The 12,704-nt window shown below is 40.8% G+C and overlaps 1 protein-coding gene and 1 long non-coding RNA gene across 2 annotated transcripts; both read right to left on the minus strand.

The window, feature by feature from the left end:
- Positions 1-2,022: 2,022 nt before the first annotated feature.
- Positions 2,023-10,114, minus strand: LOC129838894 (zinc finger protein 239-like). The gene is made up of 5 exons (XM_055906149.1): positions 9,918-10,114; positions 8,971-9,081; positions 8,659-8,779; positions 8,263-8,556; positions 2,023-7,516 (listed from the first exon to the last, which is right to left on the minus strand). Exons 4-5 carry the CDS (start codon positions 8,495-8,497, stop codon positions 6,999-7,001), a joined length of 753 nt encoding a protein of 250 aa, XP_055762124.1. The 5' UTR covers positions 8,498-8,556; positions 8,659-8,779; positions 8,971-9,081; positions 9,918-10,114; the 3' UTR covers positions 2,023-6,998.
- A 118-nt stretch (positions 10,115-10,232) lies between these two features.
- LOC129838895 (uncharacterized) lies at positions 10,233-11,520 on the minus strand. The gene is made up of 2 exons (XR_008756924.1): positions 11,188-11,520; positions 10,233-10,959 (listed from the first exon to the last, which is right to left on the minus strand). It is a non-coding gene; the product is annotated as an uncharacterized LOC129838895 (long non-coding RNA).
- Positions 11,521-12,704: the final 1,184 nt, after the last annotated feature.

The raw sequence follows: 12,704 nt of genomic DNA on the forward strand, positions 1-12,704 counted from the left end.
CTAGGTTACTGCTATGTAGTCGAATGTAACAAAGTCTAGCTACATTTTTAACTGTACGAATTATACGTTTGTGACATCGATACAGTAATGAGATGTGTATGTAAAACATTTACATTTGGCATTTTAGTCATTTAAGCATATACTCTTGTCCCGAGCGATTTACAATTAGGGCCAGGGCCGGTTCCCCTCTCTCCACTGGGATTCTCTGCCTCTAACCCTGTTACTGGGGCTGAGTCACTGGCTTGCTGGTGCTCTTTCATGCCGTCCCTAGGAGGGGTGCGTCACTTGAGTGGGTTGAGTTACTGACGTGAACTTCCTGTCTGGGTTGGCGCCCCCCCTTGGTTGTGCTGTGGTGGAGACCTTTGTGGGCTATACTCGGCCTTGTCTCAGGATTGTAAGTTGGTGGTTGAGGATATCCCTCTAGTGGTGTGGGGGCTGTGCTTTGGCAGAGTGGGTGGGGTTATATCCTTCCTGTTTGGCCCTGTCCGGGGGTTTCTTCGGATGGGGCCACAGTGTCTCCTGACCGCTCCTGTCTCAGCCTCCAGTATTTATGCTGCAGTAGTTTGTGTCGGGGGGCTAGGGTCAGTTGGTTATACCTGGAGTACTTCTCCTGTCTTATCCAGTGTCCTGTGTGAATTTAAGTATGCTCTCTCTAATTCTCTCGTTCTCTCTTTCTCTCTGAGAACCTGAGCCCTAGGACCATACGTCAGGACTACCGGGCATGCTGACACCTTGCTGTCCCCAGTCCGCCCGGCCTTGCTGCTATTCCAGTTTCAACTGTTTCTGCCTGCGGTTACGAAACCCCTACCTGTCCCAGACCTGCTGTTTTCAACTCTTAATGATCGGCTATGAAAAGCCAACTGAGATTTATTCCTGATTATTATTTGACCATGCTTGTCATTTATGAACATTTTGAAAATCTTGGCTCTCTCTAATTTTCTCCTTCTCTCTTTCTCTCGGAGGACCTGAGCCCTAGGACCATACGTCGGGGCTACCGGCCGTGGTGACTCCTTGCTGCCCCCAGTCCGCCTGGCCTTGCTGCTATTCCAGTTTCAACTCTTCTGCCTGCGGTTATGGAACCCCTACCTGTCCCAGACCTGCTGTTTTCAACTCTTAATGATCGGCTATGAAAAGCCAACTGAGATTTATTCCTGATTATTATTTGACCATGCTTGTCATTTATGAACATTTTGAAAATCTTGGCTCTCTCTAATTTTCTCCTTCTCTCTTTCTTTCTCTCGGAGGACCTGGGCCCTAGGACCATGCGTCGGGACTGCCGCCCGTGGTGACTCCTTGCTGTCCCCAGTCCGCCTGGCCTTGCTGCTATTCCAGTTTCAGCTGTTCTGCCTGCGGTTATGGAACCGCCACCTGTCCCAGACTTGTTGTTTTTCAACTCTTAATGATCAGCTATGAAAAGCCAACTGAAAATTATTCATGATTATTATTTGACCATGCTTGTCACTTATGAACATTTTTGAACATCTTGGCATAGTTCTGTTATAATCTCCACCCGGCACAGCCAGAAGAGGACTGGCCACCCCTCATAGCCTGGTTCCTCTCTAGGTTTCTTCCTAGGTTTTGGCCTTTCTAGGGAGTTTTTCCTAGCCACCGTGCTTCTACACCTGCATTCTAGCTGTTTGGGGTTTTAGGCTGGGTTTCTGTACAGCACTTCGAGATATTATCTGATGTACGAAGGGCTATATAAAATAAAATTGATTGATTGATTGATTGATTAGTACACAATATGCAGATTCTACATGTTAGTGAGCTAGCTAGTTTGTTTACAACTGGCAAAAAAGTTTCACGGGACTCGCGCTCCTGCGTCACAATACCTGGCACTCTGGTCCTGGATCTTGGACCCGCTACTCGCGCAGGTCGAGGATTCATTTCAGCCGGGGTTAATTTGCATTTCACATATGATTTAAAGCGTGGATAAGGTTTCCAAACGCTCTAGGATCCGGACCCTTTTCTTCAATTTCTGCCTAAAATGACATGTCTAACTGCCTGTAGCTCAGGACCTGAAGCAAGGATATGCATATTATTGATACCATTTGAAAGGGAAACACTTTGAAGTTTGTGGAAATGTGAAATGAATACAAATACAAAAAATAAACATGCGTTTTATTTATTTTTTCATCATCTTTGAAATGCAAGAGATTGGCCATACATTGATAGGATTCTAGGTGTAATTTAGATGTTGTCCACAAGATGACAGCAGTGTGTGTGCAAAGTTTCAAACTGATCCATTGAAGAATTACATCGCTACAGATATTTTGTATCAAGTCTGCCAGTTTTCCCAAATGTGCCGAATTGGTCAATTTATACATTTTCAAGTACATACCTATAGAGAACATACAGAAATGCTATGGTAATAAAACATTTAAGTTTACACACTCCCAGGAATGTCACAAATGGAGTATTAGCTTCCCTACAGAAAATACACTAACCTTCACACATATAGATGGCCGGGAAGGGTGGGTGTGGAGCCAGAGACAGCAGTGGGGTCAAACTGTAAAACCCAGTTCCTACATTTGAATATAAAATTGATTTTATTAAACAAAATTATGCTACATTATATCTCTGGGACCCTCAGGATGACAAATCAGAGCAAGATTACTGAATGTAAGTACATTCTTTACCTTCAGAGGTGAATGTATCAAACCAGTTGCCGTGATAAGTGTTTTGTTGTTGTGTACTATCCTCAAACAATTTCATGTTTTTTTGTTGTTGTTGTAATAGCTACTGTAAATTGGACACTGCATTTAGATTAACATGAATGTAAGCTTTCTGCCCATATAAGACATGTCTATGTTTTGGAAAGTTGGCTGTTGTTTACAACGTCATTCTCGTTACATTATCGCATATTGAGCAACAACTGTCCTGTAGAGGTTTTAAAGTGTCCTGATTAAGATGGCTAGGTGAGACAACCACGACATATCACAGTCAAATACCGTATTCAAACATTACATTTCAGCTAAACAATGATACACCTTAGCCAAATTAATTTAAACTCAGTTTTTCAAAATTCCTGACATTTAATCCAAGTAAAAATTTCCTGTTTTATGTCAGTTAGGATCACCACTTTATTTTAAGAATGTGAAATGTCAGAATAATAGTAGAGAGAATTATTTATTTAAGCTGTTATTTCTTTCATCTCATTCCTAGTGGGTTAGAAGTTTACATAAACTCAATTAGTATTTGGTAGCACTGCCTTTAAATTGTAAAACTTAGGACAAACCTTTCAGGTAGCCTTCCACAAGCTTCCCACAATAAGTTGGGTGAATTTTGGCCCATTCCTCCTGACAGAGCTTGTGTAACTGAGTCAGGTTTGTAGGCCTCCTTGATGGCACACACTTTTTCAGTTCTGACCACAAATTTTCTACAGGATTGAGATCAGGGCTTTGTGATGGCCACTCCAATACCTTGACTTTGTTGTCCTTAAGCCATTTTGCCTCAACTTTGGAAGTATGCTTGGGGTCATTGTCCATTTGGAAGACCCATTTGCAACCAAGCTTTAACTTATGGCTGCAAGGGAAAGTGTTGAGTAGCCAGTGAAATCGTGCCCATTTCAAACGGCCTCCTACTCAATTCTTGCTCGTACAATATGGATATTATTATTAATATTGGATAGAAAACACTCTCTAGTTTCTAAAACCGTTGGAATTATTTCTCTGAGTGAAACAGAATTCATTTGGCAGCACTTTCACAGACCAGGAAGTGAAATGTCAGAAATATGTGTTCTGTTCAACTTGATGCCTATACATGGTCATGACACTTAGGAGTCTACTTACACTCCATACGCCTTCCTCTTGGTGTCAAGAGGATGTGAGAGAAGAAATGTTGTGTTCATCTTGGTCTGGGGTGGAATAAAAGCTCTTTGTATGCCGTGACCGTCCACTTCCGGTACTCTGAAACGCACGACAAGGAAGTGCCATTGCCTTCTGTTTTGCTTCCGTAATAGACGACAACTATCCCCGGCTCGGAATTTTTTTGATACATGTGAACATATCATCGTAATGTATGTTTTTTCAATATAGTTTAATCAGATTATTGAATTTTTTTCGGGAGTTTTGCCGTGTTCCGTCCTCTGACTGTGTTTACGTCGGAGAGATTTGTGCCACTCGGCTAGTGCCAATGCTAAGTGAAGAGGGAAATTTGCCATTCTGAATCCAAACAACGACTCATCTGGACAGAGGACACCTTGTTCAACATTCTGATGAAAGATCAGCAAAAGTAAGAACCAATTTATGATGTTATTTCATATATCTGTCGTGCATGTGAATTGGTCGTGGGCGCCCAAGTGTATCTGGCTATTGTGGCTACGCAAATATAGCGCTACATTTTGTTTTCGCTGTAAAACATTTAATAAATCGGAAATATTGTTTGGAATCACAAGATGCCTGTCTTTCAATTGCTGCACACTATGTATTTTTCAGAAATGTTTTATGATGAGTAATTAGCTATTTGACGTTGGTGTCTGTAAATATTATGGCTGCTTTCGGTGCAATTTCTGATTGTAGCTGAAATGTAAACTATGGTTTATACCTGAAATATGCACATTTTTCGAACAAAACATATGCTATACAATAAATATGTTATCAGACTGTCATCTGATGAATTTGTTTCTTGGTTAGTGGCTATTTATATCTTTATTTGGTCGAATTTGTGATAGCACCTGATGGAGTAAGAAACTGATGGAGTAAGAAAAGTGGTATCTTTTGCTAACGTGATTAGCTAATAGATTTACATATTGTGTCTTCCCTGTAAAACATTTTAAAAATCGGACATGTTGGCTTGATTCACAAGATGTGCACCTTTCATCTGGTGTCTTGGACTTGTTAATGTGTGAAAGTTAAATATTTAAAAAATATATCTTTTTAATTTCGCGCCCTGCACTTGAGCTGGATGTTGTCATAAGTGTACCGGTGTCGGGCTGCACCCCTAATTAACTTTCTGACAAATGTCTTGAGATGTTCCTTCAATATATCCACATAAATTTTCCCTCCTCATTGATGCCATCTATTTTGTGAAGTGCACCAGTCCCTCCTGAAGCAAAGCACCCCCACAACATGATGCTGCCACCCCCATGCTTCACGGTTTGGATGGTGTTCTTTGGCTTGCAAGCCTCCACCTTATTCCTCCAAACATAACGATGGTCATTATGGCCAAACAGTTCTATTTTTGTTTCATCAGACCAGAAGACATTTCTCCAAAACGTACGATCTTTGTCACCATGTGCAGTTGCAAACCGTAGTCTGGCTTTTTTATGGCGGTTTTGGAGCAGTGGCTTCTTCCTTGCTGAGTTGCCTTTCAGCTTATGTCGATATAGGACTTGTTTTACTGTGGATATAGATACTTTTGTACCTGTTTCCTCCAGCATCTTCACAAGGTCCTTTGCTGTTGTTCTGGGATTGATTTGCACTTTTCGCACCAAAGTACATTCATCTCTAGGAGACAGAACGCGTCTCCTTCCTGAGCGGTATGACGGCTGCGTGGTTCCATGGTGGTTATACTTGAGTACTATTGTTTGTACAGATGAACGTGGTACCTTCTGGCGTTTGGAAATTGCTTCCAAGGATGAACCAGACTTGTGGAGGTCTACAATTATTTTCTGAGGTCTTGGCTGATTTCTTTTGATTTTCCCATGATGTCAAGCACTGAGTTTGAAGGTAGGCCTTGAAATACATCCACAGGTACACCTCCAATTGACTCAAATTATGTCAATTAGCCTATCAGAAGCTTCTAAAGCCATAACAGAAATTTCTGGAATTTTCTAAGCTGTTTAAAGGCACAGTCAACTTAGTGTATGTAAACTTCTGAACCACTGGAATTGTGATACAGTGAATTGTAAGTGAAATAATCTGTCTGCAAACAATTGTTGGAAAAATTACTTGTGTCATGCAAAAAGTAGATGTCCTAACCGACTTGCCAAAACTATAGTTTGTTAACAAGAAATTTGTGGAGTAGTTGAAAAACGAGTTTTAATGACTCCAACCTAAGTGTATGTAAGCTTCCTACTTCAACTGTATAGTGTTTGGCATTAAAAAATATATAGTTTTAATATACATCTAAAATCTATGAATAATATGAGAACAGTTATATTTGACACAAGCATGAAGGTACCCACAAGCAATAATTTCAGGTGAAAAAATACCAATGTGAAAAATTGGTGGATATAGCATTTTGGAAATAAACTCATGTAGCCAATTCAATTGACGCATAGTGAACTGAGTGTGATCAAATCTTCCTGAAGACCTCTGGAGGTAGTCGGGACACTTTGTATATGCATATCTTACAAGTGTTAAGGAATCTGGTTGGTCAAACAGTTTAAATTGTGTAAATGTCATCATCATCCCACTTCTAATCATTATTTGCAGTGTGAATATCATGTGTAGATGTGACAAACCTTGATTTGAAGTTTAATGGAAAACATGTTTTGATATGATAATCTGATATACAAAAGAGGACCTGTAAAACCATGTATTTAAAACAGGATTATACATGGAATTTCTTGTCTCAATAATTCCAATCAATATTTCGATTGGAATTACCTATTACATAGTCTTGTAAAAATGCTTTGAGTTTGAAATAAACGTTCTGCGTTTCTTTCTGTTGGAGTGCTTTTGGAGAATCTTAACCGGTTTAAACTCTTCTCATATGATTTACCATATTACCCCTTTGAGTAAATGTTTTCCCACACTCTGAGCACTGGTGAGGTTTCTCCCCAGTGTGAGTATATATGTGCTTTCTAAGAGCGTCTGAAGTAGTGAAAGATTTGGATTGGGTGCAGATGTAAGGACACTCACCTGTGTGAGATCACAGATGAACCATTAGATGGCAAGATGCTTTGAAACCCTTTCCACAATGTTTACAGGTGTGGGGGTTTTCTCCTGTGTGCGTTCGTGTATGCAGCCGCAGTTCTCCTAAGGTAAGGAATGCCTTACCACATTTGCTACATAAATAATTATTCTCCCCAGCATGCATTCACATGTGTCTCACTAGTGCACACTGCTGGGTAAACCTCTTACCACAGATAGTACACATGTGACGGCACTCCCCAGAGTGAATGCGTACGTGCACTTTGAGATCATATCACTCCTGTACCTCCGGTCACAGCGTTCACATGCAAATGGTCTTTCTTCTGTGTGAAGTAACTGGAGTTTTTTCAGAGCCCCAGGAGTAGCATATTGTTTGGGACACTGGTCACAATGATATGGCATCGTGTGAACTCCCATATGCAGCGTCAGCAGTGATGGTTTTTTGAAAACCTTCCCACACTCACATGTATGAGTCCTGTTTTGGGGTGCAGGGGATCCCTCTTGTTTCTTGTCAACCTTTTTGATCTCATTCTTTTTGTCTCCCTTTCTGACCACCTCTTCTTTCTTGTCAACCTGCTTGCTGTCCTTTTCTACTTGGTCGTCTTGATGTCCTTGCAGAGGTTGGCCAGTGCAGGTTAGAACCTGGGATGGCTCGTCAGCATTCACCATTACGTTGAGAGAACGATCCAAGTTCAATTCTGTAGGAGAAAAATTCCGTGCACAAATTTGTTTACATCCCTATTAGTGAGTCTTTCTCCTTTGCCAAGATCATCCATCCACCTGAAAGGTGTGGCATATCAAGAAGCTGATTAAACAGCATAATCATTACACAGGTGCACCTTATGCCGGGGAAAATAAGAGGCCACTCTAAAATGTGCAGTTTTGTCACGCAACATAATGCCAAAGATGTCTCATGTTGAGGGAGCGTGCAATTGGCATGTTGACTGCAGGAATGTCCACCAGAGCTATTGCCAGATAATTGAATGTTAATTACTCTACCATAAGCCGCCTCTCGAACATCGTTTTAGAGAATTTGGCAGTATGTCCAACTAACCACGCCAGCCCAGAACCTCCACATCCGGCTTCTTCACCTCCACACCTGGTCGTCTAAGACCAGCCACCCAGACAGCTGATGAAACTGAAGAGTATTTGTCTGTAATGAATCCTGTTTGTGGGGGAAAACTAATTCTGCTTGGCTGGACCTGGCTCCCATGGGACCGCCTCCCAGGCATGGCTGCGCCCATGCCCAGTCATGTGAAGTCCATAGATTAAGGCCTAATTCATTTATTTCAATTGACTGATTTCCTTATATGAACTGTAACTCAGTAAAATCGTTGAAATTATTGCATGTTGCGTTAATATTTTTGTTCAGTATATAATTTCGAAATTAGATGCTATATTAGTCAAACAATGGATGAGTGTTTGACATTTATATTTTCCTTACCATCACAGGGTACTGGAGTAACCAACACTGAAGTCTCTGCAGGTGACAGACCCTCCTGTTCCTGTTCCTCTGATGTTGACAGTCCTAGATCCTCCAAACATCTATGAGCGCTTTCATCCAGGATTTCATTGTGGTCTTCATTTTTACAGACCCCATTATCTATGCATTCATCTTCATCTGAGTATTGCCTCCCATTGTCAGAGTTGTCTGGCTCATAGTTAATAACAACTCTCATTTTTGGAGGGAGGGACAGTGTGGACAGGATGGTATCTGCAGTGTATTTAGAGACATGACCTGGGTAGGAGAGATCAGTTAAACTCACCTACATTGCCAAGTAAAAAATACAAGAGGTGTTGGACTATTTACTTCATAACCATTATCTGGATGGAGACTTACACTTGTTCAGGTTTCCATGACGCTGATGGTGCTGCAGCACTGTCTTCAGTTGTTCAGGGTCAAAGACAGTCTGTCCACATCCCTCCAGGACAGAGGGGGCAGCACAGAGCCATGCTGTTGTCTAAGAGGAGCAGGGCAAGGGGAATAGAGCATAATAAAAAGTGCATAATAAAAAGTGCAAATACATTGTACCAGCCACTTGAGGTTGTAGACAAGTTTTTAAATGACCAGAAACACCATTAAATTCATCTGTAGAGCCACATGACGCCATGTTCCGTCAATCTTTTAGAACTGAGGTCTTTTCCTCAGTACCTGCGTGAGGTCTGGTACAGGCAGCAGCTCCTCCAGTCTGGAGAGGAACTCCCACACCAGTGTCTGCAGCGCTGTGTCATACCGAGGGCCATAGTGGACTGGGAACACCACCTGTGAAATAGACAATTTAGCACGAAATGGGTCTAGTGCCAAATGTCTCCATTAAAAATGCACTCCAGCTTTTTTGGAACTTCTCCTGTCGAGAAACAATATCCCAAGTATAAGTACAGTAATTTACACACATTTAAGGGTAAAAAAAACAAAAACTTTTGAGCAAAATAGTGTTTTTTAGACAACTACAAATTTCATGGAGGCCATTCAAGCAGTGGAGTTGGTCTGATGTGATGTCATTAACCTCCTCCCTTGATTGTGGGAACAATGGAGGAGCAAAAACATCAAATAAAAAGGCCCTAACCCCCCCCCCCCACACACACACACACACACACTTGTACTATGTCCTACCTGGACCACCTGTTGAGATGTGCCTTTTGTTAAGTAAAGGTGATAAATTATGTGAAAAGGAGACTGGAGTGCCACTTTAACAAGATCTTTAGGGTATTCTGAATGCAGACGAAGGATACTTATAATCTTTAAATCTACGTAGATGATGTTCAACTAGTAGCCGATTTAAGAAATATATTCATAATATTCATAAAATAGGATCATAAAGAAGTCTCGAGAGAAAGTTTCTCACATGGAAGAAATGCTCCCTCTCAGATGGGTCTTCCAGCAGGGTTTGGACTAAATGAGAACTTGTTCTCAACTAGCCTACCTGGTTAAATAAAGGTGAAAAAAGCTACACAAAGTTAGAATCTGCAGCGTCCAATTCATCACCATGACTCTATCATTAGGTGCAAACAAAATATCAGACAAATGTACAGGAGTTTATCCCTCAGAAATAATGTTCTCCAGTGTCTCATTCATAATGTGTTGCCTATTTAACTAACCTCTTTGTGTAAAGACTTTTCTGTCAATGTGTGGATTATGTCCAGGTGGGCCTGGATGGTCAGCAGGTCAGCTGTGCCCGCACTGCAACACAACTCTAAAACCAGCTGGAACAGAGGTGGATATGTGAAAAGCAGGACTAGGGACAGACATACAGTAATTGCAGCTAGTAGTTGCCCATTGTTCGTTCCATCATAAGACTCTTCCCATCCCAACCCTCAACATTTCCACCTCTCTCACCCTTGCTCTCAGTCCTAGAATTGTGAGCGCTGCGTTAATCGAATCCGGTATCAGGATGAATAAAAAGCAAGGTCTGCTAACTTTCTTTAATTATGTTTAATTAACGCAAACAATAAATGGCAAATGCAATTTTCGTATATATGGGTTCGCTGTATCACTGCGCAGGGTAGAACAGAGAACTCTGGAATGTGCGCAAACAACAGTTATTATACTATGACAGCCATGCGTTGGCCTATCACAGTAGAGGCTGAGCGTGGTTTAAACTTTGCTCAGCCTATCGCTGGCACTCAGACTTGTCCCAGTCTCTTGGTGCTCTCATCTGTCCGCATCTGGTCATTGGGTAGATTAGATCCATCTTGTGTCTCACCCCAGATTCTACACTCATACAGTTCCTTATTTGGTATTGTCCAGTGTCCTACCCTCCCTGGTTGGCCTGGAGATATGCACCCCTCCCCTCTCCAGATTGACCACAGCTTTTGCATCAAGGCACTCTATGTTGCTCAATCTTTACACACATACACACACACACATCTGCATTGTTTGTGTGTGTGTAACAAAACAATATTCATCTTCAAACAATATGGTAGTGGGCTATAGTGCATAAACATAAATCCTAACAGAATGAGTTGGGTCCTCTGCCTGGAGCTCAGCAGCTCTGGAACCATTTCTGTCACAAAAGTCACAAATTCCTCCAGCTTCCCATATTGCATCACATTACGCCGTTGTGTCACTTGCCACATGAAAGCCACATCAGGCGTAGAGTTGGAACCAGGTGCCGCAAGGAGAACAGAGGGAGACTTGTCACTGAATTGAAGAGAGCAATTAACAATTAAACAGATAAACAAATAATAAATGCGAAACCGACTAATCCCATATCTCAGCTAGTTAGTAATATTACAAGCTATGTGTAGGTAGACTATAGGACATCTTTGAATGATCCATGTAAAAACAAAATGAGTCATGCCATATAATTTTTTCTACATTTAGCTACTGCTATGTGATAAGCAATGCATGATAAAACAGCAAACTAACCTTGTTCTGATGCTGGATCAATAATGTTATCCATAGCTAGTTTGCAAAGCAAAAAGCCACCCGAAACAAGCTTGCTACAGAGTTCGATGTTAACGTTAGATAGTGCGACCAAGCCTAGAATATACGTAATATTAAAGCGCTTGCAACGTAACTGAAAAGGTTGATATATGTATTCAAGCTAACAATACCAAAGTCAGCTAAATAAACTAAAAACGTTTTTTTACAGAGGTTGTTAGATCCAGCGTCTCATCAGCAACACTAAAAAAGTACTCCCACGTCATGGATTTCGAAAAATGTCTAAATAAAAGTCCCCCACGTTACATAATAGTAGAATGCGTCAATAACCTGTGATTATTAATGATATATGAAAAATAATTGTCTAAACATGAACAATGATTACTATTTTTTCATAATTAAGTGACATTTGGATTAAATGTGGGTTGTAAAACCTATTCCAAGGTCAAATAAAATGTCCACAATGCGAATCACTGTATATGGAATACATATTGGCTTATAGAGCAAAAACTACTCTGGGTGCCTCAGTAAAAGTATTGTGGGGAATACTCCGTAGGGCCTGTATAGTATATTTCACGAGGCTCTGAATAATATGTGTTGCTGGCCTTTTATTTTGGTCAAACAGCTTAAAGTGGGTTGCCTGGACAATATATATTGTACAAATATAGCACTGTACAGGACAAATTATTTATTGTGTCTCCGTACAACCAGGGTCCAGTCTACTCACTAGAGTCCCTAGAATACGAAACAGGTGAGTTTGAACAAAAAGCTAGGTCTTAGGAAGCTTTATGTTGACATTTGAGCAGTGATACACATATCAGCATCATGGACAGATACCCTTTTAGACTGTTATGTTGTCTGTCAGTCTAGCTCCAAACATGTGGCAAATATGTGTCCCAAAAGCATATGAATATAATTAAAGATTTTAGTCAGTGCAAGACCACCCACTGGTAAAGAAAAAACGTTACTACTGGTGTCAAATAAACTGGGGTGGAAAATACTCAGTCTGGTTGGTACTAACCAAATATGTTCAGTTTTTCAGGGGGGCTGTGTGAAACAGCCTGCTGGTTATTTCTCAGTCTTTCTTGTAATGCCTACATTTAATCCTGCATGTTATATTAATTCCAAAGCAAGACATGAATCCACTGTTATTGTGTTGAATATCAGTTGGAAAAACAAAACACCTCAATAATTTGTTTTTGCTTACCCTGGTGTGAAATAAAATAATTCCATACACGACTTTCATGCACTCTTGCTTTGCGCTAATGGATTTGCCAAATACCAATTATTAGCAGATGATTAGTTAAGAAGCCAACTGCAACAACGATGGAGTATTATACCTGTATGACTGACACATTTATACATTGTATTGCTAGTGAAAACAAGGTGAAATTAAACAAAATGGTACAAACAGAGTATGTAAATGAGGCTCAGGTTCAAAACCTCTGGCCTCTGGAGAGTTTAAATGAGGGAATATCAACTGCTCAGCAAAGACCCTCAGA

Source organism: Salvelinus fontinalis, chromosome 39 (assembly GCF_029448725.1).
Source record: "Salvelinus fontinalis isolate EN_2023a chromosome 39, ASM2944872v1, whole genome shotgun sequence".
In the NCBI taxonomy this organism is placed as follows: domain Eukaryota; kingdom Metazoa; phylum Chordata; class Actinopteri; order Salmoniformes; family Salmonidae; genus Salvelinus; species Salvelinus fontinalis.